Consider the following 24166-nt stretch of genomic DNA (forward strand, 5'->3'; position numbering starts at 1 on the left):
AGGAGTTATCTGATTAAGCAGGAGCTTAGTTTCAACTAGCCATTGCTAACACAGCAGCCATCGTTTTTGTTTTGTTTTTAAATTGACGTCCACCCTCCATTTCAGGACATGCTGTTTGTGACTAAAAGAAAAAAAAATTGCTAACGACCAGCATCGTTACGAAACGTTTCTTTAAGTAACGAAAAACACACACACGTCCCTTTCTCAAGCAAACGCGACTCTCTCTCTCTGTCTCTCTCCTACTTAGTATTCAAACCGATTAACTGAGGAAGCTCAGCTTCCCACGTGCGCGAGGGCGTTTCCCCAACCGGCCGCTGTATCGCAAGGCACGACGGGTAGTGTTCATTGGTTACCGTTGCTAGGGCCGGCCTTGCCCCTGGCTCGCTTGTTTCGTGACCACTGCGAACTTGATTCACGGAGATGGTGAAGCAGACGATCCAGATTTACGCCCGGGTGAAACCTTTGGGCAAAAGGCAGACTCCCGGGGTAGGTGAAGCACAGAATGCATCAGGCTCGGCAGGACACGGTGTTGGGGAGGGTAGAAGCTCCGAAATATTGTCCCAAAGGTGCTTTAAAAGCCATGACCAGGATGATTGAGAATCTCCATAGGACACTGCGAAATATTGAACATGCGTGGGGATCAGAGCAGGGATCATTAAGCTTGGCAAGTTTAAGATGTGTGGACTTCATCTGCCAGAATTTTCCAGCCAACGTGAGGGCCAGCATGACCTAAGATGAAATCTATACGTCAAAATTTCCAAGGTTGAGAAATACAGTATTTGAGTAGAGTGCACCTTGCCTGAAGGTGATGGATGAAATGAGGGGGGAAGAGAGAGGGAAAGCTTTTTGTGGAAGATGGAGTGGAGAAGGTAAGCAGGACCTCACACAGAACATATAACTCTTCCCCAAGAAGACGAGGACCTGGTTGTTCAGAAAATGTATGGCTAAATTTGAAGCTGGACTGCAGGCTCAGACGCCCATGTTAATTTAATAATGTGCCTATTATTTTTTTTTTAATTCTGCTTTCTACTCTGGTGAGCTTTCAGGGAGGCTAACAACATGAACAATCTCTACAAATAATAATTTTTAAAAAACAGCTAAAACTGACAAATAGAGTAAGTGCTACAGTCATTTCCCAACTGAAAGCAAAGTGAAAGAGGTATTTATTTAGAAATTGTCTAAATCAGTGGTTCTCAACCTGTGGGTCGGGACCCCATTTGGGGTCGAACGACCATTTCATGGGGGTCGCCAAACAACGCAGTCCGTCATTTTTTTCCCCTTTTCCTTAGCTGTGCTACTCCCTTTTATTCTATTGGCTTTTGAAAGCCAATAGAATAGACTCTCTTGAATAGAGTCTAATTCTATTGGCTTTCAAAGCCAATAGGAATTGTCCAGGCTGTCTCTGCCCTGCTGAGCCCGCCAAAAGTCCCATTCTGCAAACGGTGCTGCACCAGTTGAGTAGTCCTCGACTTATGACCAGTTGAGTAGTCCTCGACTTATGACCGGTTGGGGGTCGCGGCATTAAAAAGGTTGAGAACCACTGGTCTAAATGTTGAGAGGCCAAACACGATTAACCGTTTTTGTCTTGGTATTCTAAAACCCAAATCTCTTAATTATTAGGAACAAAATAAGCTTTTATTGCTGCTTCTTCAAATGATAGGCTGGGAGAAGATTGCTAAATGCAATCAGACGTTGCTGCTACTTTTTAAAAAAAAAATCAGTAAAGAACTTTAATAAAGGGTTATAAAGCATTTCATTAAAAAAGACCCTAATAAGTCAAGAGCCGAGGTGGCGCAGCAGTTAGAGTGCAGTACTGCAGGCCACTTTAGCTGACTGTGTTCAGCAGGTCAGCGGTTCAAATCTCCCCGGCTCAAGGTTGACTCAGCCTTCCATCCTTCCAGGGTAGGTAAAATGAGGACCCAGATTGTTGGGGGCAATGTAAATATATATATATACATTGCTTACTGGTGTACACCGCTTAGAGAGTGCTTGCACTTAAAGCGGTATATAAGTCTCATAAATAAATAAATAAATTATAACAAAGCATGTTTGGAGCTTTCATTACTCAGTCTTTCAGTTTATTTGTGAAGTGATAGGAAATAACATCTCCATATTTATAATTATTCCATCTTTTTCACCAGTTTTATTATTGTTTACTATTTGAAAAGGGGAGAAATGCAGGACTAAGTGCATAACAAGTACTGAAGGTCATTGAATTAGAAATACTTTAAAGAGTCGTAAGATTCTGTACTCATTTTGCTACAGTAAACTTATGGTTGGGATTTTGAAGTGTGATGAAATGGAATTATTTTGGTTGCCATAACTTTGAAATTGCTTGCCATACTTAAACTAAATTGAATCTAAATAAATTAAAACTTGGAATCTTATTCATAGTTACTCAAAAGTATATACTACTTAAATGAAGTGGTTATTTCTAACAAATGTCAAATTAGCTATTAGCTATTTTACGGTAAATTATATGGAATAGTATGCATGTTTTTCATATAGGATTTAACTCATTCCCATATTTTAGGCATTATTTTACCTAGAGTAGATCTCTTGTACATGTGTTATGAGAATTGCTTGTGTCTGTCTGTCTGTCTGTCTGTCTGTCTATCTATCTATCTATCTATCTATTTATTCCTATTAAAAATTATCCTACCTAAATATAAACTAAATCATGGAATGTTTACATTAATTAATAGAAATATTTTCAAAAGATGTACATGTATTTCGTAGATATATTCAATTGATGAAATTGAGACATCAGCATTTGATCTGGAGATTATTGTACCACGCGATTTGTCAGATGGATTTGTCAATAACAAACGAGAAAACTATAAGTTTAAGTAAGTAACTTTCATATTTTGGTTGTTTGCACATTATTATAAAAATATTTCATAATTTTATCATATAGTTCCATGTCTTTGTTTTATTTATTAAATTTATTTACTGACCATCTCATTTTGAAATGACTTACTGTTTTTATTTATGAATTTTTAAAATATTGTTTTACATTTCTAAAACTTTCAGAATGTTATGTAGTTTAAATTTCACTCTAAGTACAAACTGTATAAAACCATTTTACATAAAAAGTTAGTGAACATTACATGTTTATGTTGTTTATAACAGAAAAATCAATTAAAGCACATTTCTACTTCTGAATGAATAAAATAAAGCAAAATCAATACAAGTAGTCCTTGAGTTATGGCTGGCCTCCAGAAATGGGACTCATGATCTAGATTTGAAGTTCCAATATCCACTCAGCTTACAACTGAAGTTATGGACTCAGTTTGAGTTGTAAGTCAAGGATTACCTGTAAACAAAGTCTGCTGACTAATGTAGTCTAGTCTCCTGTGAAAAATGGACTGTTCTGTTAATTTTGATACCGATCACAGGAGATACTTCTCCCGTGATCAACTGAAAACAATTTTTCTCTTTCATCAATCTATTGTATCCTTCAGATATTTGTCAATGGCTAACATCCTGCTTGACTTTCCTGAAGACTATTTTCTTCAGATGTTCGATTCCTTCAATTTTTTCTTATAGGACATGCTTCTGATTATGTTGCCATCCTATAAATATGTTCCAAATAGGGCTACATACCCAACAACAAACTTTTAACATCTTTCTTAATAGGTACCATGAAGTTCCTTCATAAGGTTTCTGTTACAGCATGTTAAAAAATTTTCTTAAAGTAACTGCATTCAGATTGTTTTTGTTTTTTCTTCCAATTCAGTGTCAGTATTATCACTTTGATATGATGATGAAGTGTCATTATAATGCTTATAGCTTTGACAAAACAGAAAAGATTGTGAAAAGCTATTTTTTAATGTCCAATCCAGTGTGCCTTTATTGGAAAATAAATCTGATGGATTTGGATATGAAATATGTTTATTTATAACCCATTTTGTACATCTAATAGTGGTATGGAAATTACTGTTGGAACATATTTTTTCTTTATTCTGCTGCTCTTCTTCTCAGAATTCTCTTGGAGAGGCTGTGAGGTTCTTTGCTGTCCAAGGATAGCATAGCACATCTATACAAAATATTTTATTGCAACACTCACCTTACCCAACAACAGGTTATTTATTCTCTAGGTCAACTCCACCCTTTTAGGTTTTGCAAGGTGTTGTTGCCAAATAAGTATGTCTTTAATAGACCTTTAATACTTATTTTCTTAATATACTCATTTCAAACTAAAGTCTCAAATTCTTTACAAAGTAACATACAGTCTTTGCCTTTTTTCAAACATTCTTGCGCTAGTTGGCATAAGATACTGTTTCAGTATGGTTGTTCTTCTAGTTGCTACTGGGCTCCCAGCAAAACTCAGGCAGGAATCCCACCAGGATAAGTCTTTTTGCCTTCTTATAATAGCTGCCAATCTCTGCTTCCAGCATTCACCTTTCCTGCTACACGCACCACTCTCACACTCTGCCTTAACATTTGCTTTTATAAACTCAAAAGACTGGGTAGGGCAAGGCTGTCTCTGGACGTCAGTCAGTGTGTATGTGAAAATACCAGGGTGTGGCACAGTTAGCCAGGCAGCTGGAACACCAGCTTGAATGCCTATGAGTAGGAAATGGAAATGAATGAATGCCTGAGGAGGGGGGGGGGGCAAAGCTTTCTGCATGGGTACAGCTACTTTTGAAAAGGGTAGACAACCCCAATTTCACTCCCTCACAGAGGAGGAAAAGGTAAAAACATTCAGAAAAAATTGGGGATAAGGGAGGTGAGTAAAAAAAAAAGAGGAACAGCATGTTTCACTGAAAAAGCAGGTCTGTTTTGTTAATATTAAATGCTGATTTTAAGGTATGAGGCATCAATATTAGTAGCTTAAAAGTGAACTTCTAATCAGCTAGTGCAGGGGTCCCCAACCCCCGGTCCATGGACCGGTACCGGTCCGTGGCATGCCAGCAACTGGGCCACACAAACAAGCAAAGCCCCATCCGTGGGATGCAGGCAGCACACAAAACCACGCACTCTCCGGTCCATGGAAAAACCTTTCTCTACGGAACCGGTCCCTGGTGCCCAAAAGATTGGGGACCTCTGAGCTAGTGCATAACTTTTTATATGTATGTATGTATGTATTTATTATTTAGTTATTTATTTAACATGTCTGTAAAAATATGGATGAACTATAATTCCCTAATAGGTAATTGAGATGAAAAGCAAACAGAAGTACATTACTTTTTCATGCACACAGAACATGTATATTATAATACTAAACAGAGATCAAAAACAATCAAAATAAACTCAATATTTCAAATCATAACCCAGCTTTCCTGGCTTGAAAAAACAATAAAAAAAGTTTTCACCAGTTTTTTTGAAGACTAACAGGACCCATAGCATACCAAGAGGGGGTGAGATTCAATTTCAGAGGAGGAGTTCCTTGACTTAAAATACATAGTTGCATGGCCATGAATATGGCAGTTTCTACAGTTTCTAATTGAAGGAATATGGAGACAACTTGCACATGGATGTTCAGCCCAACTCACGTATCTCCAGCCCACAGTGATACTTGTATATTCAGATTCCTTCCCCTTAATATTCTCTTCTCTCCCTTCCTCCCTGCCTCATTCCACTACTACTGTCACTGAAAATTGGATTATTTTCATCTGGTTCTATGGCAGGAAAGATATGTCTCATTCTTTTCTCCTGGAAAAGAAAATTAATTTTGATTTTATTTTCATTTGTTTTACATGAAAGAAAAAAGAGTCTGTAAACATCTTATTGGTGGCCCAAATTTTAATATAAGCATTACCATCTATTCCCTTTTCCTTCTTCTCTCTCACCTTCCCAACTGAATAAAAAAATGTTTTCTCAGCACTTTCAGTGAAGTGGAGTAGGTTCTACAGGTGCCTAGTGATTAAATAAAACCAGTCTTTAATGTAGCACAGGACTCTTTGGTCCACTGTAATGATCAACAGAATACTTTTAAGTCATTTGTACTAGAGCAGTGATTCTCAACCTTCCTAATGCCGCGACCCTTTAATACAGTTCTTCATGTTGTAGTGACGCCCAACCATAAAATTATTTTCGTTGCTACTTCATAACTGTAATTTTGCTACTGTTATGAATCGTAATGTAAATATCTGATATGCAGGGTGTATTTTCATTGTTATGAATTGAACATAATTAAAGCATAGTGATTAATCACAAAAACAGTATATCAATGCTCGCTGGAGAAGCTTATTGTTCCTTGCTCAAAAATGTTGGGAGGGAGGGAAGGGGAAGGAAGGAAGATTGAAGGGAAAAGGAAGGAGATGGACAAGAAAGGAGATTAAAAGGGGAAGGAAGGAAGGAAGGAAGGAGAGAGAGATTGAAGGGGAAAGGAAGGAGATGGAGAAGGAAGGAGATTGAAGGGGGAAGGAAGGAAGGAGAGAGAGATTGAAGGGGAAGGGATGGAGATGGAGATGGAAGGAAGGAAGGAAGGAAGATTGAAGGGAAAAGGAAGGAGATGGAGAAGGAAGGAGATTGAAAGGGGAAGGCGCTGCCAAGAACGCACAAACAGCTTCACACAATTGCCCGGGGAGGGGGGAGGCTCTGGTGGAGAGCCAAGCAGCGGCACATCCGGGACCTCAGAAGGTGCGCGGAGGATCTGCATGCCTCGGAGCCGCCGACTGCCCTCTTACACCCACCAACCTGGAGCCCCCCATCCTCATCCCAGCACTTCTTGCCCTCTCCCAGCCGCCCTCCTGGGATCTGCCCACCCCTCCAGCCTCCTGAGCGCCATCGCAGTGGCAGAGTTGCGGGAGCCCCTTTCCACACCGCGCAGCCCTTTGCATGTGAGAGGGGCGCGGCCAGAGTACCAGCTCCTGCTCAGAAAGTGCCGCTTCTCCCCTCCCGGCCAGGCCGGCAGGCCTCCGACACACATGCGGTCATTGCCACCACCTCATCCCCTTCCCTGCCCTCTGGCTGCTTTTGAGGCCCAGAGCCCGGTGAGCCAGGAAGGAGCCGCTCCTGCCTGGCAGCTCCACGGCTGCGCCAGGCGCCAGAGGGTTGAAGCGGCCTCCGAAGGCGAGGGAGGCAGGCCGGGCAGAACGGGGGAGGCTCCTGCGCAGCGCGGAGGGCAGCCGTGGCAGAGCGTGGCCGGGCAACCAGGAGGTGTGGAGACTGGCTCAGCGACGCAGCTCAGCTCAGCCGGCAGCGGCAGCAGCGGCGGAGCAGCCCAGCGGCAGCGCCAGCAGCGGCCCAGACCCGAATCGGCTCTGCCCAGCCGCCCACGCAGCTGAGCCAGCCCAGGGCAGCGTCAGGGGTGTGTGCAATGGCGCTGCGTCGGCAGGAGCAGGCGCCGTCGGAGAAGGGCGCCCTGGAGGCGGAGGAGCCGGCGGAGGAGGAGGTGGGCGGCAGCGGCCGGATAGGGGAGCGGTGTCTCGGTTCCTAAGATCATCGGAAATATGTGTTTTCTGATGGTCTTAGGCGACCCCTTTGAAAGCGTCATTTGACCCCCAAAAGGATCGCGACCCACAGGTTGAGAACCGCTGCACTAGAACAAAATAGGTTCTTTTAATGGTGGGAGAGCAGAGAGTTAAAACATGTATTTATAAGAAGTGTTTATAGAGATACTAAAACATCAATCATGGAAATAAGGCACAAGACTTTTAAAGTATTTGACTTGCTGTTAAACTTTTGATAGTTGCTTTTCTCTTCCAGAGAACAAAACTGAAAATAGTTTGCACTGTTTATATATTCTGTTTTATTTTAGTGTTTCTTAAACATGCTCATGTGTGGGCCTTTGGAAATGTTGATCCCCATGACAGTAGTAAAGTACAGTTTGCTTTTTCTAAGCAGTAACATTTTTATCACAATATTTTATTGTACACATTTTGTAAACAGTAGTGTTTAAAGTCCTTTATGGATTCAGTAGCACAATAACATAGTGAGGAAAAAGCTACAGGAGAAAATTGTCCAGGATTATGTAAATCCAATGATGTAAACTTTTAAACTAAAAAAAAAGAAATGAATCAAATATTTTTTAAGATTTTGCATGACCAATTATTTATAATTTTCAGATTTCAGAAAGTATTTGATCAAGAATCAAAACAAGATGAAATTTTTGAAACTATTGCCAAGCCAGTTACAGAATGGTAAGTTTGATTTTTTTTAATGATCCATTCATCTTTTTAATCAATAAAACCAGTTTGTGATAATGAACAATGTTTTGGTTTTTTTAAAAATTAGATGGTAGACTTCATTGAATAGTTTCTCTTGTTCCTTTGTTGGTAAATTTTTGATAGCAAAGGGCAGATAAGATTCAAACTGATATGCATTTTGTTAAAAATAACAATAAATAGCCTGATAGAGTCTAAACTGAATAGAGCAAGATTCACAAGTGAACCAAACTACAACATAGTGTAATAGTATGTATATGAGAGCCGGTTTGGTGTAGTAGAGACCATGCACAAAGCTGGCTGGGAGATTTTGGGCCAGTCACTCTCTCAGCCCTAGAAAATAGCAACGTTAAACTTCTGCAAATATTGCTAAGAAATCTACATGTATTTGTCCAGACAGTTATCAAGAGTCAAGGCTCACTTGAAAAAAGTGTGTGTGCTTTCATCAATTCTGTTTTATTCAAATATGGGTTAGTGTTGTAAATTCGGTATTCAAAAAGGTTTTTGAAAATATTAGGTTTATATTCACACAGTGTGCAATTAATGGAAAGTAAGTATATCAATCCATTATACTTACTTCTCATTTTCAGACAATATTCCCTTGAGTACAGATTTTGAGATAAAAAAGAAAGATATGTTTAACTTAGCTAGTTATTATCAGATATAAGACTATGTACAAGATGGACTTTGGACTGATGATATAAATAATTTCTTATATTTTATAATGTCTTCTTTTTTTGTACTTTGATAAGCCTTTATAGGTTTATACCACATGCCCTGGGCATTGTTTGATCTAGGATGGAATAATTGGCACATCTTGCAGACCTTAGAACTTTTCTGTAAGGTCTTGATCTTTTTTCTTTCATTTTTCTTACAGCATATTTTCTCAAATTTTTAGTCTTTGGATTTGTAGTTTTGATTACAGCTGTCATCTCTTTCTATCTTTTCATTCATTTAGTATGTACAGGTAGACCTCAACTTACAATAGTTCATTTAGTGACTGTTCAAAGTTACAGAGGCACTAAAAAAATAATCAGGTGTTCTAGTACATTCATTAGCTTTAATATGTTCTTCTGGCACAATCTAACTGCATATAGCAGGATACAGCTAGGACTTGTTATAGTCAATGAAAGATTGAACTTCTTGTACTCTTGTTCTCTCCATTATCCATCTTATAAGGACAACAGTTTAAGGTTCACCATATTTTTATTTATGTGTGGCTAACTAGATGTCTTTATGCTGCTTATGGGCAGGAGATAGAGACATATCTCTCTCCTGCCATTGTTCACCTACAATTCATTTGGAGGCATGTTGTTCTCAAATCTGTAGTAATACTGAGTCTTCAAACCTGTTAATCTAACATTTAAACTGCTTACATTAGTTTATGGCTTGCTCCCTGATAGTTGCTCTTGAGAGCATCTTGAAGAAACCTAAAAAGGCAGTATAAAGTATAAAAAGGCACATTAATTATAAGCTTTTTAATGATGTAAGGATTGTCTATATATGCTCATTCACCTCTTTGCTTACTCAAATAGCTGAGGTAATTTTATCATACAAAGATAGAGCTTTTTTGGTCCAGAACATCCTTGTTTGATTTGGGTACACTGCAGATGTGTGGACTTCAAGACTTAGAATGCTCAGCAATTGTTATTTTGCTACAGAATTCTGAGAATTTAAATTCATAAAACCAGAAGATGCCCAGATTAGGAAAAACAATCTAAACACATTTTTCCTCTTAGTTTAGGAAGTAAAAAATTGACAGTATGAATAAACTGAATACAAGTTTGTATGTAATTCAAAAACTATTCTGATGAATTTATATTTAGTATAATCTTAATTATACAAATTGCATTTCAGATAACACTAATCCCATTAGGATAGAACTAAAATGAATGTTATCATTTTTGCTAACATTGCTAACATTTCAAAGACCATGGCCTTCTCTGAAGAGCTCTGAATGAGAGCTCTGAAAGAGACAGAAATCCCATTTCATTCTGTGACATTTGAATACTTTCTGTTCTTATGACATATATTTTGTCAAATGAAGCAGATAAAAATCACTGGAATATGCTTCTGATAGTGTTTTTTTACAGCACAATCATTTGCAAGTGTACTTTGATAAACATTTCTGCCCAATCTTTTTATCCTGTGCAAGTTACATGTTTCTTGAAGCATAAGCAATTTATGTTGTAGTAAGAAGTCAGGCTAGTTGTGGATATGGGGAGCACTTTCTTCTGTTTTCCTATGGATTGAGTAAAGTATATTCAGAACAAAGTTGTTTTGAGCTCAGTAAGAATCATATAAATGGATAGCTCAAACATCATTTGAAACCATTTTAATTTTTCAGTGCAATTCTTTATTTTGTACAGTATTCATATTGAGGGGTCCATGGTGCTCTCTGAGCTTGGTTGTTTCCTTGCAAACATTTCATTACCCAAGCTAGGTCTAGCACTGATGATGTTACCTAGTTTGGGTAATGAAACGTCTGCAAAAAAACAATTAAGCTCAGAGAGCGCCAAGGACCCCTCATATCAACCCTGAGCTGCAAATATCCTCCCTTATTAGTGTTCATATTTGAGAACGTAAGGATCCTCTTTTATCTGATTCTTCCAAATATGACTTTTCACTCTTTGGAGATGCAATAAACATGAGTTTGATAGTTCAGAAAGAACACATACTTTGTAAGAACAATGTTGTAACAGTTAGTCCATACTTTTGAAGTTATATTACTTGTTTCCAAACTTCTGTTCTGTATTATTTATAAAATTGCAGGATGTGTTCCCTTGTTAGTAATTTCAGTTTTATTGCAACATATCTTGTTATTTCAATAATGCTTTGTAAGTGCTATTTTAAAATAATATTGCGTACAAATGTAATTTCAAAATATGTTATTTACCATGCCTTCATATTGTAGTAGTGTTTGCTGATAATACATTTTGGCTGTTTTTATTTATATTCAAATATGCCAAAATTCCTTGTTAAAATTAATTGTTGCTATTTTGGTGTTGTGTAGTTCCTCATGAGGATTTTTAAGATTACAAAAACAAAATCATTATTAATTTGGCAGCTCATCAACTGAACGTATTCCTGAAAGGAAAAAAGTATGAATAAATTTCCTGAACTATTTCTATTTTCTATTTTTCTATTTTTATTTCCAGGAAAATTACAAAGCAGAAATGTCAGTGAAGTTTCTCAGTAGCATTCCAAAGCTATTTGTTGTATGATCACATGGAAAGTAAATTACAACAAAATAAATCCAGAGCAATAGCAGAACAATAAAAGAAGGAGCATATATGACATTAATTATAGATTTACATTGCTGGCATAATGTGTAAATTTTTTCCCCTTTTTGTATTTCTTTGAACTTTTTTCTCTGTTGTTGTAATATATCATTTGTTTTAGTGTTTAAAGCTGCAATCTTATTCTGGTTGAGAGATAAATCCCACTGAACTTACTGTTTCTGTTTAAAATTTCTGAATTAGTAATTTCTCACTACTATTGGGCTTTTAATTTACTGCCTATTTTACTCCACTTAAATTTTACTAGCCATTCTTAAAAGGGTTCACTAGGTATCAAAAATAGCAATAGTGGCTTCTGGTTCCGGTTTCGTGGCGGTGCGGTCGAGCGAAGGGCCTCGTCCCTTTGCCAATCGAGTTTCCCCTGCTGGTAGACCCCTTAGAGCAGTGGTTCTCAACCTTCCTAATGCTGCAACTCTTTAATACAATTCCTCATGTTGTGGTGACCCCCAACCATAAAATTATTTTCATTGCTACTTCATAACTGTAATTTTGCTACTGTTATGAATCGTAATGTAAATATCTGGTATGCAGGATGTATTTTCATTGTTACAAATTGAACATAATTAAAGCATAGTGATTAATCACAAAAACAATATGTAATTATATATTGTGAAATATTTATTTCTAATTACACAATCCATTGTCAATGATTTTAAGCCCCTGAAATGGAGCTGAACCATTCACTTCTCACTCTTAAATTGACTACATATGGACAGCCCATGATTTATGGAAAGGGGGAAAAAATCCCCAATCACTACCACTAAGTGATTGTTATGCAATCCTAACTGTATAAAGAAGGTATTATATGATAGTTCATAATATAAAGCATTTCTGGTAAACTCTGTGCTGTAGTGCCCAGAACCACACAGGAAAAGAAGGCAGAAACAATTTAAAAGTGGAGCCTTCAAACTACACTTGATATTGAAAACATATTGAATTAAAATCAATTATTGAATTGAAAAATAGCCACTTTGGTTTGGTAGTGAAGGCATCAGGCTAAAAAGCAGGAAATGGCGAATTCTAGTCCTGCCTTAGGTATGAAAAACCAGCTGGGTGACTTTAGGCCAGTTACTCTCTCTCTCACAGCTCAGCCCACCTCAGAGGATTGTGGTTCTGAGGAAAATAAGAAAAAGGAGTATTAAGCATGTTTGCACTTTTTGTATCCTTTTTTTCCTCTATGCTTCGTGGACTTATCATCTTCATGTGGTTACTTAATGTTCGTTAGTCACCTTTCAATCAAACCACTGGGATTCAAACCAGTGCGGCCAAACGGGTGGCCTTCCTCCCAGGCAGCCACGGCGGTGGAGCGGGCCGCAAGGCCGCCAAATGCCAGCCTGGATTCGGTGGCATTTCCGCCTCCCTCAAAATGGACGACAGGAGCCGGCCCGCCCAGCTGAGGGAGAGCTAGCCCGGAAGGGCATCTCACATGGCTCGGAGCAGGCAGGCCTGACACCTCCCTCCCCACTCCCTCCTTCCCTCTTGGGGGTGCGTGCATGGGGGGGCTCCTCCCCCTTCCTTCTCCCTTCCCCGCCCAGGCCCAGCGGCAGAGGCAGGCAGGTGAGGGGGAGGAGGGGGCGCATGAGGAGGCGGTGGCAGCGGTCTCGGCAGCAGCCCCTCCACTCGAGGACCCAGAGAGCTTCTTGGCTGGAAAGTGATGCCAGTTCCCGGCACCGGCTCTGCCCTCTTAAAGGTGCTGGCCCGGCAGGAAATGGGAGCGCGGTGGCGGAAAAGAAAGTGGGGCGGGGGAGTTCTCGGTTCCTAAGACCATTGGAAATAAGGGATTGCGACCCACAGGTTAGAACTGCTGCCTTAGAGAGTTGAAAAGACGCTCTGGAGAGCATCTACCGTTGAGGAGGCTTCTCGGATAGTTGCAGAGGAGCGGTGGCATCCTCTGTGCACCGAGTATCTCCTTTGGGCCGACAGGGTAAAGATTGGCCAGTAAAATGGCTGATCATTTAGCTGCACCAACCATAAGCCATAAGATCATCTAAGCAAGCAGACCCACCGTGGAAGATTCAGTGAGATTTTTTTTTAACCTCTATTTTTTTTCCTGTAAAAAGTTTTTTTCTGGAATTATTCCCCTTTTTGTTGAAGCGGCGTTTTAAATGGGGGGGAGGAGAAGCTTAAGAAAAGGACGAAACCTATTTTTGTTTTAATGGCTGGTTCTATTTTTGAATACGTTGGTGCCCCCAAAAAATTTCTTTTAGAGAGACTTAAGAGGCTATGCATTTGGAGAGTATTATTTTTTATTATTTTTTATGTTTTCCGAAAAGACTAATTATTTGATTAACTTTGAGTACTCGTTGGGAGACATCCTCTGCTGAAACTACATATCGCTCTTGCTATTTTTTTTCCTTTTTTCTTGGAATTTGCATAAAGGAAATAGACTAAGAAACTTGGGAGGAGATGGATATTGAATGACTGTTTTTAAATATAGTCTCCCCCCAAAAGATAATGTCTTCAAATATGATAAAAATGGAGGAAACCCGTTCAGACTCTATTTATAAATATATTATGGATAAAATCTTAGAAAACACGGAGATGATAATTGCTTGTAAAAAGGAGATTTCTTTACATCGACAAAGTCAAGCACAAGCTTTAAGTGAAATTGTAGTTTGTATTCAAATGACCTGCTCTCAGCTTATTGAGACAGAAGAAGCAAATGTACAGTTGGATTTGCAGTCGATACCGGGAATAAGCCTTGATATAAATGGTCAGATGTCCTATAATATGGAAATGGAAGAGCTTACTTCGGAAGATCAAGCTGATTTGCAGATACCATTTGACTTTCTGAGAGAAGAAAAACTATTGGAAGAAGAGCAAAACTTGACTAAAGGGGACCATACCAAAAAAAGGATTCCAACTAAAGTTTATGCAACTTTGAAAAAGATGGGAAATGACATTTTGGCAAGAGCTTTTCAGAATGACTATAACTGTTATACCAGCCTAAGCAAATGAATAATGGGAGATCTCTTGCTCCTATGCACAGTGTGGCAGGAGACAATGGGAGAGCTATTTGCAGAACTAGAGACTCGACTATGGAAACCTATTTGGAATAGAAGGAAACCCAGAGTAAGATATAAATATTAAATTTGAGATGATAATTATGGATGGTAAAGGTTTTATAGCGATTTGGACTGTTTTGGATTTGGTTTGTGCTAAATGGGAGGTTATTATGAAATGATTTAGAATTTAATATTGAAGTATAGCAAGAATATGTGTTCTTTTTTGTGTGTATGCTTTTCTTTTTTTCTTTTCCCATTTGTGGTTTTTGTTTTGGAATGAGATGGAATTAATAATTGGAGAATTATTGAAAAAGAATAGAAATATAGTTGAGAAATGTAGGAATTTAGTTTTGGAGCTAATATGTTTAAATAAGAGAAATTTGGGGGCCCTGAAATACTTAAGTAATTAGGTTAGCTTAAATTTAAATATTTGGAAAAATTAATAAAGTTTAAAACAGGATCTTTGAGATAGATAAGGAGCTTTTGTAAAAGATTATTGACTAATGAAATTTATATCTGGCAATATACTTAATGAAAATATGTGTTAGAAATGTACTAATGAGATTCCAATAACTTAAATAAATAGATTATATATATTAATGAATAAATTTATTTGAATTTAATTGATTATAATTTCTACATAGATACGGAAGTTTTAAGAAATATTGTGTGAACTGTATATATATAATGTTATTGTTTTCTCTTTGTAATTGACCACCATATCTCCAGCTGGTTCTTAAGCTTCTGTTGGTGTAAAATGGAAAAATAATAAAAATTGTTTTAAAAAAATAGCAATAGCAATAACACTTAGACTTATATACCACTTCATAGTGCTTTACAGCCCTCTCTCAGTAGTTTATAGAGTCAGCATGTTGTCCTCAACAGTCTGGGTCCTCATTTTACCAACATGAGGATGGAAGGCTGAGTCAACCTTAAGCCAGTGAGAATCGAACTGCCAGCAGCTGGCAGTCAGCAGAAGTAGCCTGCAGTACTGCATTCTAACCACTGCTCCACTATTGCTCTATTCTTTCTCCTGAGACATTATAAGCTTTGTCCAGTATTACAGTTCTATATTGTTTTTCAATGTGTTTTTGAAAGAATGGATCACCAATTTTTATTTTAGTATTAGCAAATTATTAGTAAATTAGTAAATTGTTACATTCTCCAAACTCAGATCCAAGGATCAGAAGTCGGTTTTGTCACATGAACTTGACCAATCATAACTCACTGAGATGTCAAATACATAATTTTATAACTTTGAAACAGATTTTAAACATTTTGTTCAGTGAGGAAAATGTAGCTGCATGATTTTTTTCACTTTTGTAGTGTTATTTAATTGTGGAATTAAGTTATATGTATTGTTGGCACTCATTGGAATTACCCAATAACCAATACTAAAATAAAAACTTGTATAAAAGTATGATTTTATATTTTGATGTATAAACTTGATGTGGCAAATTATGGATGACAAAGGCATAATCCTTTTGTATTTATATTTCTGGGGGTTTTCTGGGGGTATTACTAATTTAATTGCTGTTTGGTGGACTAATATTGCTATTCCTTTGAAAGTCCTAAGAACATTTTTCTTAAAATGAAGACAAGTTAAGCCATCTGTATATCTATCAAAATATAACTGAAGCAGAGCATGATGTATCATTTTTTTTGCCAATCCAATGATTTATTTATTGCAGATACTACAGCACGTTCAAAGAGGCCAAACAATATCTATGTACCTGGATATTACCAGATGGAGTACATAGAAATCAAATTGAATATAGTGTTGGTACAAGGAAGTAGAATAGCTCAGTAATAGCAAGGGGATGTCTGTGGGACAGCTTACAAAAAGCTTACAAACTCCTTATGTTCACATTCCAAGTCAAGATTGTCAAAGTGAGAGTCGACTCAAAGTGGGAGAACAGAAGTAACCAGTTTCCATGATATGATTTTGAACATATAACCACAATTTTCAAAGAGAACATTGGGAATTGTTTTGAAGTTCTGAGCTTTGTCAAATAGAGAACCATAGGAACTGTGGAATGAAATTTTTAAAATTATTAAGGAAGAATATGGAAAAAGATTGCCAAAGAACAAGAAACAGAAAAAAGTAGATATCAGAACAAATGATGAAAGTTGCCTAGAAGATCATCCTACACAAATTAGAATCCTACATGGTAAGAAATGCTAGATGTTCATGTTCACTTTAGAAAAGGCCAAGGAATATGAGCCATTATTGTTGATACATACTGGCCAATTGAAAAGGCCAAAGAATGCAAAAAATAAATCCATATGTACTTCATTGATTAACTTGTGTTGATCATGTCAAACTGTAGAATAGAGGAGTGTGTTGAGGAAAATGGGAATCTTAGAACATGGCATTGTCCTCATGAAAAATCTGTACACAGAATAGGAAACCACAATCTGTAGTAAACATGCTGAAACAGACTGGTTCCAGAGTGGGAAAGGAGTAAAACAATATACTCTCTTGTATATTTAACTACATGCTGAATATACATTAACGGGGCTGGATTAAGGTGAAGAAGAACATGGTTTTAAGATTGGAGAAAGTAACATTGATAGCCTGTGCTATGCTGGTGATGCTATTTTAATAGCTGAAAATGCAAAGGTTTTGAAAGGTCTGGAAATGAAATTCAAGAAACACAATGAAAGAAGTGGGACTGAGATTAAATATAAAGAATATCAAACTAATAACAACAGGTAAAGCAACCAGAACTGACAATAAAGATATTGAAATGGTGGAGAACCTGTGCCTTTTAGGATTAATTGTCAATAAAGAAAATAGCAGTCAAGAAAAATGCCAAAGTTTGGTGTGGGTTGAGCCTCCATGAAGTCCTTAAACCCCAGTTGAGGCACAAATGTCCAGGCTCAAATTATCCTATTTCAGACACATCATGTGAAGACTTCAGAGGGATAGAATCAAGATCACATAAAGTGTTAATTTACAATGCCTTGGTAAGGCCACAGTTGGAATATTGCATCCAGTTTTGGTTACCATGATGTAAAAAAGATGCTGAGACTCTAGAAAGAGTATAGAGAAGAGCAACAAAGATGATTAGGGGACTGGAGGCTAAAACATATAAGGAATGGTTGCTGGAATTGGGTATGTCTAGTTTAATGAAGAGAAGGACGAGGGGGGACATGATGGCAGTGTTCCAATATCTCGGGCTGCCACAAAGAAGAGGTAGTCAAGCTATTCTCCAAAGCACCTGAAGGCAGGACAAGAAGCAATGGATGGAAACTGACCAAAGAGAAGCAACCTAGAACTAAGGAGAAATTTCCTTACAGAACAATTAATCAGTGGAACAACCTGCCTCCAGAAGCTGTGAATGCTCCAACACTGGAAGTTTTTAAGAAGAGACTGGACAGCCATTTGTTTGAAATGGTATAGGGTTTCCTGCCTGAGCAGGGGGTTGGACTAGATGACCTCCAAGGTCCCTTCCTCCTCCTCCTCATTGTTGTTCTTGTTGTTGTTTCTTGATAATTCTATAAAAGAAAGGAGGAATAGAAGACAACCTGCTGCAAGGTACACGGACTTGATTATAATGTCAATGAGTATATCATTGGGAGCCCTGAAAAGGCAAGTTGGGCACAGACCATTCTGGAGAAGATGTTTAGATGTAGTCACTAAGAGTTCACAGGAACTTATGGCACATTGTCAAACATATCTATTGAGTATCAGCAGATGGCAGCACTTGGCTGACCTAGGCTTGAAAATTACAATGGTTCTCTTAGAATTTAAATGGGAGGTACACTACACTGTAGGCAAAATTGGAAAAGAAGAAAAACAAAAATCACAGAATAAAGGCAATAGCAAACCACTTATGAATGTCAAGCAAATTATATGAAGATTCAAAGATTTAATATCTGTTGAAGCATATATTTGGATATTCAGATAATGCATGAACTTTTTGCTTTTATTATGCATGCTTGTGTAGGAGAAAATGTGTCATTCTTTGTTGCCTTCTCCCACAAAGAACAGTTATTTCCCATTATTCTTTGTTCATTGTCCCAGCCATTCAGCTGTGGTGAAGCATATCACATTTTCCATCCTCTTGAGCTTGTTTTGTGGCTCGAATAAGTGCAGCTGTAGCATGTTGATTCTGGATACATAGGTGCTTTTTGCTAGTGTAAGAGGTTGCTGGGTGATTTAACTGGCAGACAAAGAGGTTTCCAACACTGTCTGCCTGAAAAAAGGTTCTTGGTATATACATGCTACCTGAATAGTGAAAAATGGTAACAAACGTCAAATTTCCAATTTTAGATCTCTTAATGATTATGTTGTTTTCCACTGCATTTTTTTCTGAAATAAGACATAATTTCAGGTTACGTTTACAAGAATATAAAACAATACATTTGTAACCTGACAGGTTACTTTGCCTCATATATTCTAAATATAATTATGGTTGCACATTTATTATAGCACATTTCAACTGCTGGAATAATTGTTTGTAACCTTAGCTTCTTTTCTTTGGAAATAGCACCTTAAAGTGAAAATACTGGGCACAGGTATAAATATGTAGCCATAGATTAGTTCTCAGTGTCTTATTACATTGGTTTCTTAACCATATCTTGCTCTATAATCGTATTTATCACATTGAGGGAAGAAGACTGGTTTGCCAGCCCTCCATCTCACACAATGGTATGCAAACAAAGCCTGCTACTATATCTCTAGTGCAGGGGTCGTCAACCTTAAACACTCAAAGAGCCACTTGGACCCATTTCCCAGAGAAAAGAAAACACTGGGAGCCGCAAAATTTGTGCAGGTGCACACACGCGCAAGGGAGAGAGAGCTTGATTGAAGAATTTAATTAAAAAGAAAAGAGGCTGCTGTGCATGAGTTCACTCTTTCTCTCTCTCTCTCTCCCTCCCCCTCTCTCCCTCTCTCTCCCTCCCTCTCTCTCTTTGTCTCCCTCCCTCCCTCTCTCCCCTCCCTCTCCCTCTCTCCAATTTTCTGCTCACTTGGCAAGCTGGCTTCACACTGTTCTTGGACAAGCTGACACACATTCTTATTGGGCTGGCTCTCTCCTGCCCTTGGTCTGCCAGTCCTCTTCCCCCATTCTGTGTGTGTGTGTGTGTGTGTGTGTGTGTGTGCAAGTGCCTCTCTCTGTTTCTCTCTCTCTCTCTCTGCAAATGGCGGAGGTTGGGAGCCACAGGAGAAGGCTCGAAGAGCCACATGCGGCTCCGGAGCTGCGGGTTGCTGACCTGTGCTCTAGTGCATCCATACTCTCCAACTGGAATTTCCCATATTTTAGATTTGGCTGTGAATATGGCCTGATTATTTGTCTCAAAATATATTAGGACTGGGATAATCCTGAAGTAATGGTTCAGATCTCATGTGAGACTAGCAATTCTCTGCTATTCATTATAGCAAACCATCTTTTTTTCAGGCTTCCTTCTGAGCCAAAAAATATACAGTTTGCACCCTTTTTCAGGCTTACGCATGGAGTCCAAAATGTTTCTTTGAAATAATTTTCAAAACATGCATATATTGTCTTGGGCTAAAGGATTGAATCTCATGTTAATAACAATTTTTATGAAATGTGGAAGAAAAAGAAATTAAGAGTATTATAAAACTTGTGTTGCTGAATTAAAACAAAAGGTATCCTTGCTTTGGGAACTACTAAGAAACTGCCTGCATTATATTACTTTTAGACTATGGCATAGTGGTTGAGAAACAGTGATATACTGGAAGGAATCATCATTCTTGATCTTTTTATATCACTTGGTTGACATGGTGAACTGTGGTGAAATTTTATAACAGATAAACATGCATCACATCCTTATTCTTATTAGTATAGATGTTTTAATATAGAAGTCTGTAGAATCTATTTGCAGCATAGTGGAGGAAGAAAATAAGGCCCTTTTTGAATGCTACTTTTCATGATTATAGGGTTTTTATTTAGCAAGTTTTGAGTTTGTTTTCTTTTCTCCTTTTATGTTTCGGCAAAGTAAAGTGTCAGAACTATAGTGATTAAAATAGTTATGAACCTGCAGATACAAATCTGCACCAAAAACTTGTTTTTTTCAAATTTTTATTGTAAGGTTTATTTTTAAAACATTTAAGCACAAATGGGACAAATTGCAGTTACCCCTTCCATTAAAGTTGTATAATGTGACAGGACACAATTATAAAATATTTGGAAGATATTATTTTTATCTCCTTTGTCATTTTACTTTCTTTACTTTTTCCTCCATCACTTTTAAATGTTTCACACACTTAACATTGTTTAAAGGAAAACAGAAAGCATTGCACCTCTTTTTCCATGCTATTTGTTATATATATATATATCTGCATGAATACTTGGTATTTGCATGGGCATAAAAGAAAAGTGATATTGTAACCTAACTAAAGGAATGTTTATCTACAATTGAACACAAATAAAATAGAGCCAGTGGCATAATGGAAAGATATTGGAGAAGGAAAATGAAAGTCTATTTTCAGCTACAGAAGTTCACTGGATTATTTTGGGGGAAGTATTGTCTCTCAGCCAAACTTACTTTATAGACTTATTTGTATAAAAATAGGAGAGAACACCAAGTGTTCCACTCTGAACTCTTGAATAAAAAGTAGGATAGAAATCAAATAAAGGCAATACATATTTAAGTATAGTTCTTTTCCATATATTTATACTTTACTTGGAAACTTAAATTTGATAATAAATTTTACTTTTGTCATAAACATTACTATTTGAAAGTATCATGCCAAAATCATTGTATGTAGAGCAGGGTTTTTCAACCTTTTCACAGATTGTACCACTTTTAGGACATGACAATATTTGAGTACCACCAGTGCTTAGCAAGGTCAAAAACTTGATGACTAAAAAAAAAAGGGGGGGGTTTACTGATTAGATTCATTTGTTGTTATAGAAATGGCTAGTATATAATATTATGAAAAGTAAAAAGTTGAGGTTCAATGTTAATGCTAACTTCTACTGCAACAGAGGAAGTCTGTTCTTTTTCCCTTCTCCCCTCACTTTTTCATCCTTTTTCCTCCCCACTGTGTCCTACTATTTGCGTTTGTATTTTTGTATTTTATTCTATAATCTAATAAAATATTACAAACTGTAGAAAAAAAGGAAAAAAGTACCAATTTTAATTTCTTTGGTGGCTGTTCCTTTGCTGAATCACTTTCCTTTTGCACTGACAAATGTATGATAATTTATCCATGTTTATTAATATGCACCACTACCAGCTAGCTCAGGGATCTTCAAACCTGGCACTTTTAAGACTTGTGGACTTCAACTCCCAGAATTCCTCAGCCATCATGGCTGGTTGAAGAATTCTGGGAGTTGAAGACCACAGGTCTTAAAGTTGCTAAGTTTGTAGACCTCTGAGCTAGCTGGTCGGCCCTTTTTCCTCTCTCCTTCTCCTCTCCTTCCTCCCTACCTCTGAGCTCACCTTCCACAGTGTAGTAAGAATGTACATAAACCCCAATCCCTTCCCTGTACCCTTAAAGACACAGGTATCAAGTGCAAAGCAAGAAAGGCTCACAAAATCCCAGAATAAAGAAACACATAAACTCCAGATTTTTTTCCCCTTTAAGTGCCTCAGGCATGTCACGTGTCACAATGTTGCAATCCAAGACTGAAAGGCTTTAGCAATTACAAAAAGCTTTAGCCTTAAATTAAGCCTATTTACCTTCAAAAAAAAACTTTCTAAAAGCCATAGACAGACTCAAGATAAGAGGGTAAAACTAATTACATTTATTTAAAGGGATTAAACCTATGGAAGGCAACACTTTGGACTCACTGCTAGCCCTTCTGAAACAGACTAAAATATTCCAATAACCAAAGCACACAAAGGAGCCTCTGAATTACAAAATGCTGTAAAAACTGTACAAAAATCCTTATGGTAACCCAATCAAGTGCCAGCTGATCCAGAACTAAATAAACCCACCTCCTTTCTGACATGCTTGTCTCCTGGCTTTTCATTTCATCAGCATTGATTTCATTCTCCTGGCTGAAGAAAACAAACCAGGGGGCCTTTTCTTCCAGAAATAGCTGCTGCTTCTTCCCTGTCCCTATTTCCTCCCTACATGCTGAGCTCTCCTTCCACAGCTTCTTCTCCGTCCCCTTCTCTTTCCCTGTTGTCTTTTTTCCCCTTTCCCACCAAAACCACCTCTTTTTATATCCTCTCCTCTCCTATCCCCTTTTCTTTAGTTCACCTCCAGCTCTGTGCTGCTTCTGGAAGTGCCAATCAGCTGGAGCCAGCAGATCAACTGGGGCTTCTGCAGAGCCCAGACAGTCCTGCAGTTGCAGTTGCCTCTCCCTCAGGCTTGGGTCGCTTTGGCTCATTCCCCTCCCCCACTGCACTTCTCTAGGACGGTCGCATACCACGTGCCAAAGTACCACAGGTAGTATGTGTATCACCAGTTGAAAAGCCCTGATGTAGAGGATTGTAGAGATAATATTGATGGAGGAAGGAACTGTTAGCAGGATTGTTAAAAGATAATAAAGAAGAAAGTAAATGACAGTTCACACCTAATTAAGGAGAGATCGTGAGAAAGAGATTCAAAATAAGCCCACCTTGATTCTGGACCGGGGGTAGAGGGAAATTCTGGCAGGTCTTCAAAATTCTTTTATACCTGACAACAACATTGTTCCAGTGGTTCTTGTAATCTCTTGATCTGGCCTACCTTGATAGAGTGATATCTTTTATCTATTAGGTAAGATGCTGGATATTCAAGTCTCTGTTACTGTACAACATCTTTATCTATTGAGTTGCACTTACTATGAATTTGGTGTGAATACAGCACCAACTTCATTTTCAATTTTTTAACTTTTTCTGAAATTTAATAGGTTTTTTTTGCCTTGGAACAGGTTTACGAGATAAACCATTTTCATAAGGTTCCCCTGTCCAAAAATAAAGGTAATAATAAAGTTAATAATTTTCCCCTAGCTAAATATTTGAAGATTGTTCTTATACCAAAAATGTTGTGTTCATTTTTTGAAATACCAGGTTTCTCCAGCTATAAAGGCCGGTGATTTTAGAGTTGGAATCAGTCATTTTGAGGAAAGACAGAACCATTATGTAAACATGAAACAGATGTTTACAACTCCCAAGTCTGGGAGAGGAATAGCTAAAATCTGTTGACTCAGAGGGAAAGGAGACAAAGGTCAGAATTTAAACTCTGGGCCTGAAATAAAAAATATTGATTCCTATGTACAGTAGTTGTTCTTTTTAGCAGTAAAGCACCTTATTTAGCCATGATGAATCTGTGAAAATTTTGCTTTTACTCAAGGTAGAATTTAGTTTCTAGATAGCTGGTTTTTATTGTTGTGCCTAGAATGAAATCTAATATCAGCTGAGTACACTCAAAATGGGTGAACTAGCTCCCAAAATTTCTCAGCCAGCATATTTTTTTTTACTGAAATTTCTGGGAATACATTTGGAGGGGACTTAGGTTAGAGAGAACTATACAGTGTATCTCACATTCTACTTATAATTATCTACTATAAAGTTTAGGGAGATTTCACATGTGTTTTGGAATGCATAAAACATAATTGCTTGCTTTTTGACAAATCTTTCCTGGATCTATAAAATCTGAAACTTGGCAAGTCAATTTGCTCTTATTTCATTAACCCCAAGGACATTTTTTTCGTAAACGTTCATCTAATCCCACCAAGAAATGAAAAAAAACCCAGTTTTCTCTTAAAATTAAAATTTCAAAAAAATAAAAAATTAAACGCACTTTGAATAATGCAATAATACATACTGCCCCCCCAAGCCC

The 24166-nt window shown here is 37.8% G+C and overlaps 1 protein-coding gene across 5 annotated transcripts in view; it reads left to right on the forward strand.

Annotated features, from left to right (window-relative positions):
• The first annotated feature begins 348 nt into the window (after positions 1-348).
• The window catches only part of KIF6 (kinesin family member 6), a 129352-nt gene continuing 105534 nt past the window's right edge, over positions 349-24166 (forward strand). For all 5 annotated transcript variants that reach the window (XR_005556016.1, XR_005556017.1, XR_005556018.1 and 2 more), the window contains exons 1-3: positions 349-486; positions 2740-2849; positions 8016-8090. Coding sequence is in view for 2 of the 5 variants with exons in the window: in XM_039337099.1 (XP_039193033.1) it covers positions 421-486; positions 2740-2849; positions 8016-8090 (251 nt within the window). In the remaining 3 variants the exon portion in view is untranslated. The remainder of the gene's footprint in view (positions 487-2739; positions 2850-8015; positions 8091-24166) is intronic.

Source organism: Crotalus tigris, unplaced genomic scaffold (genome assembly GCF_016545835.1).
Source record: "Crotalus tigris isolate CLP2741 ecotype Arizona unplaced genomic scaffold, ASM1654583v1 scf7180000017668.6805642782:7212621, whole genome shotgun sequence".
Lineage (NCBI taxonomy): Eukaryota > Metazoa > Chordata > Lepidosauria > Squamata > Viperidae > Crotalus > Crotalus tigris.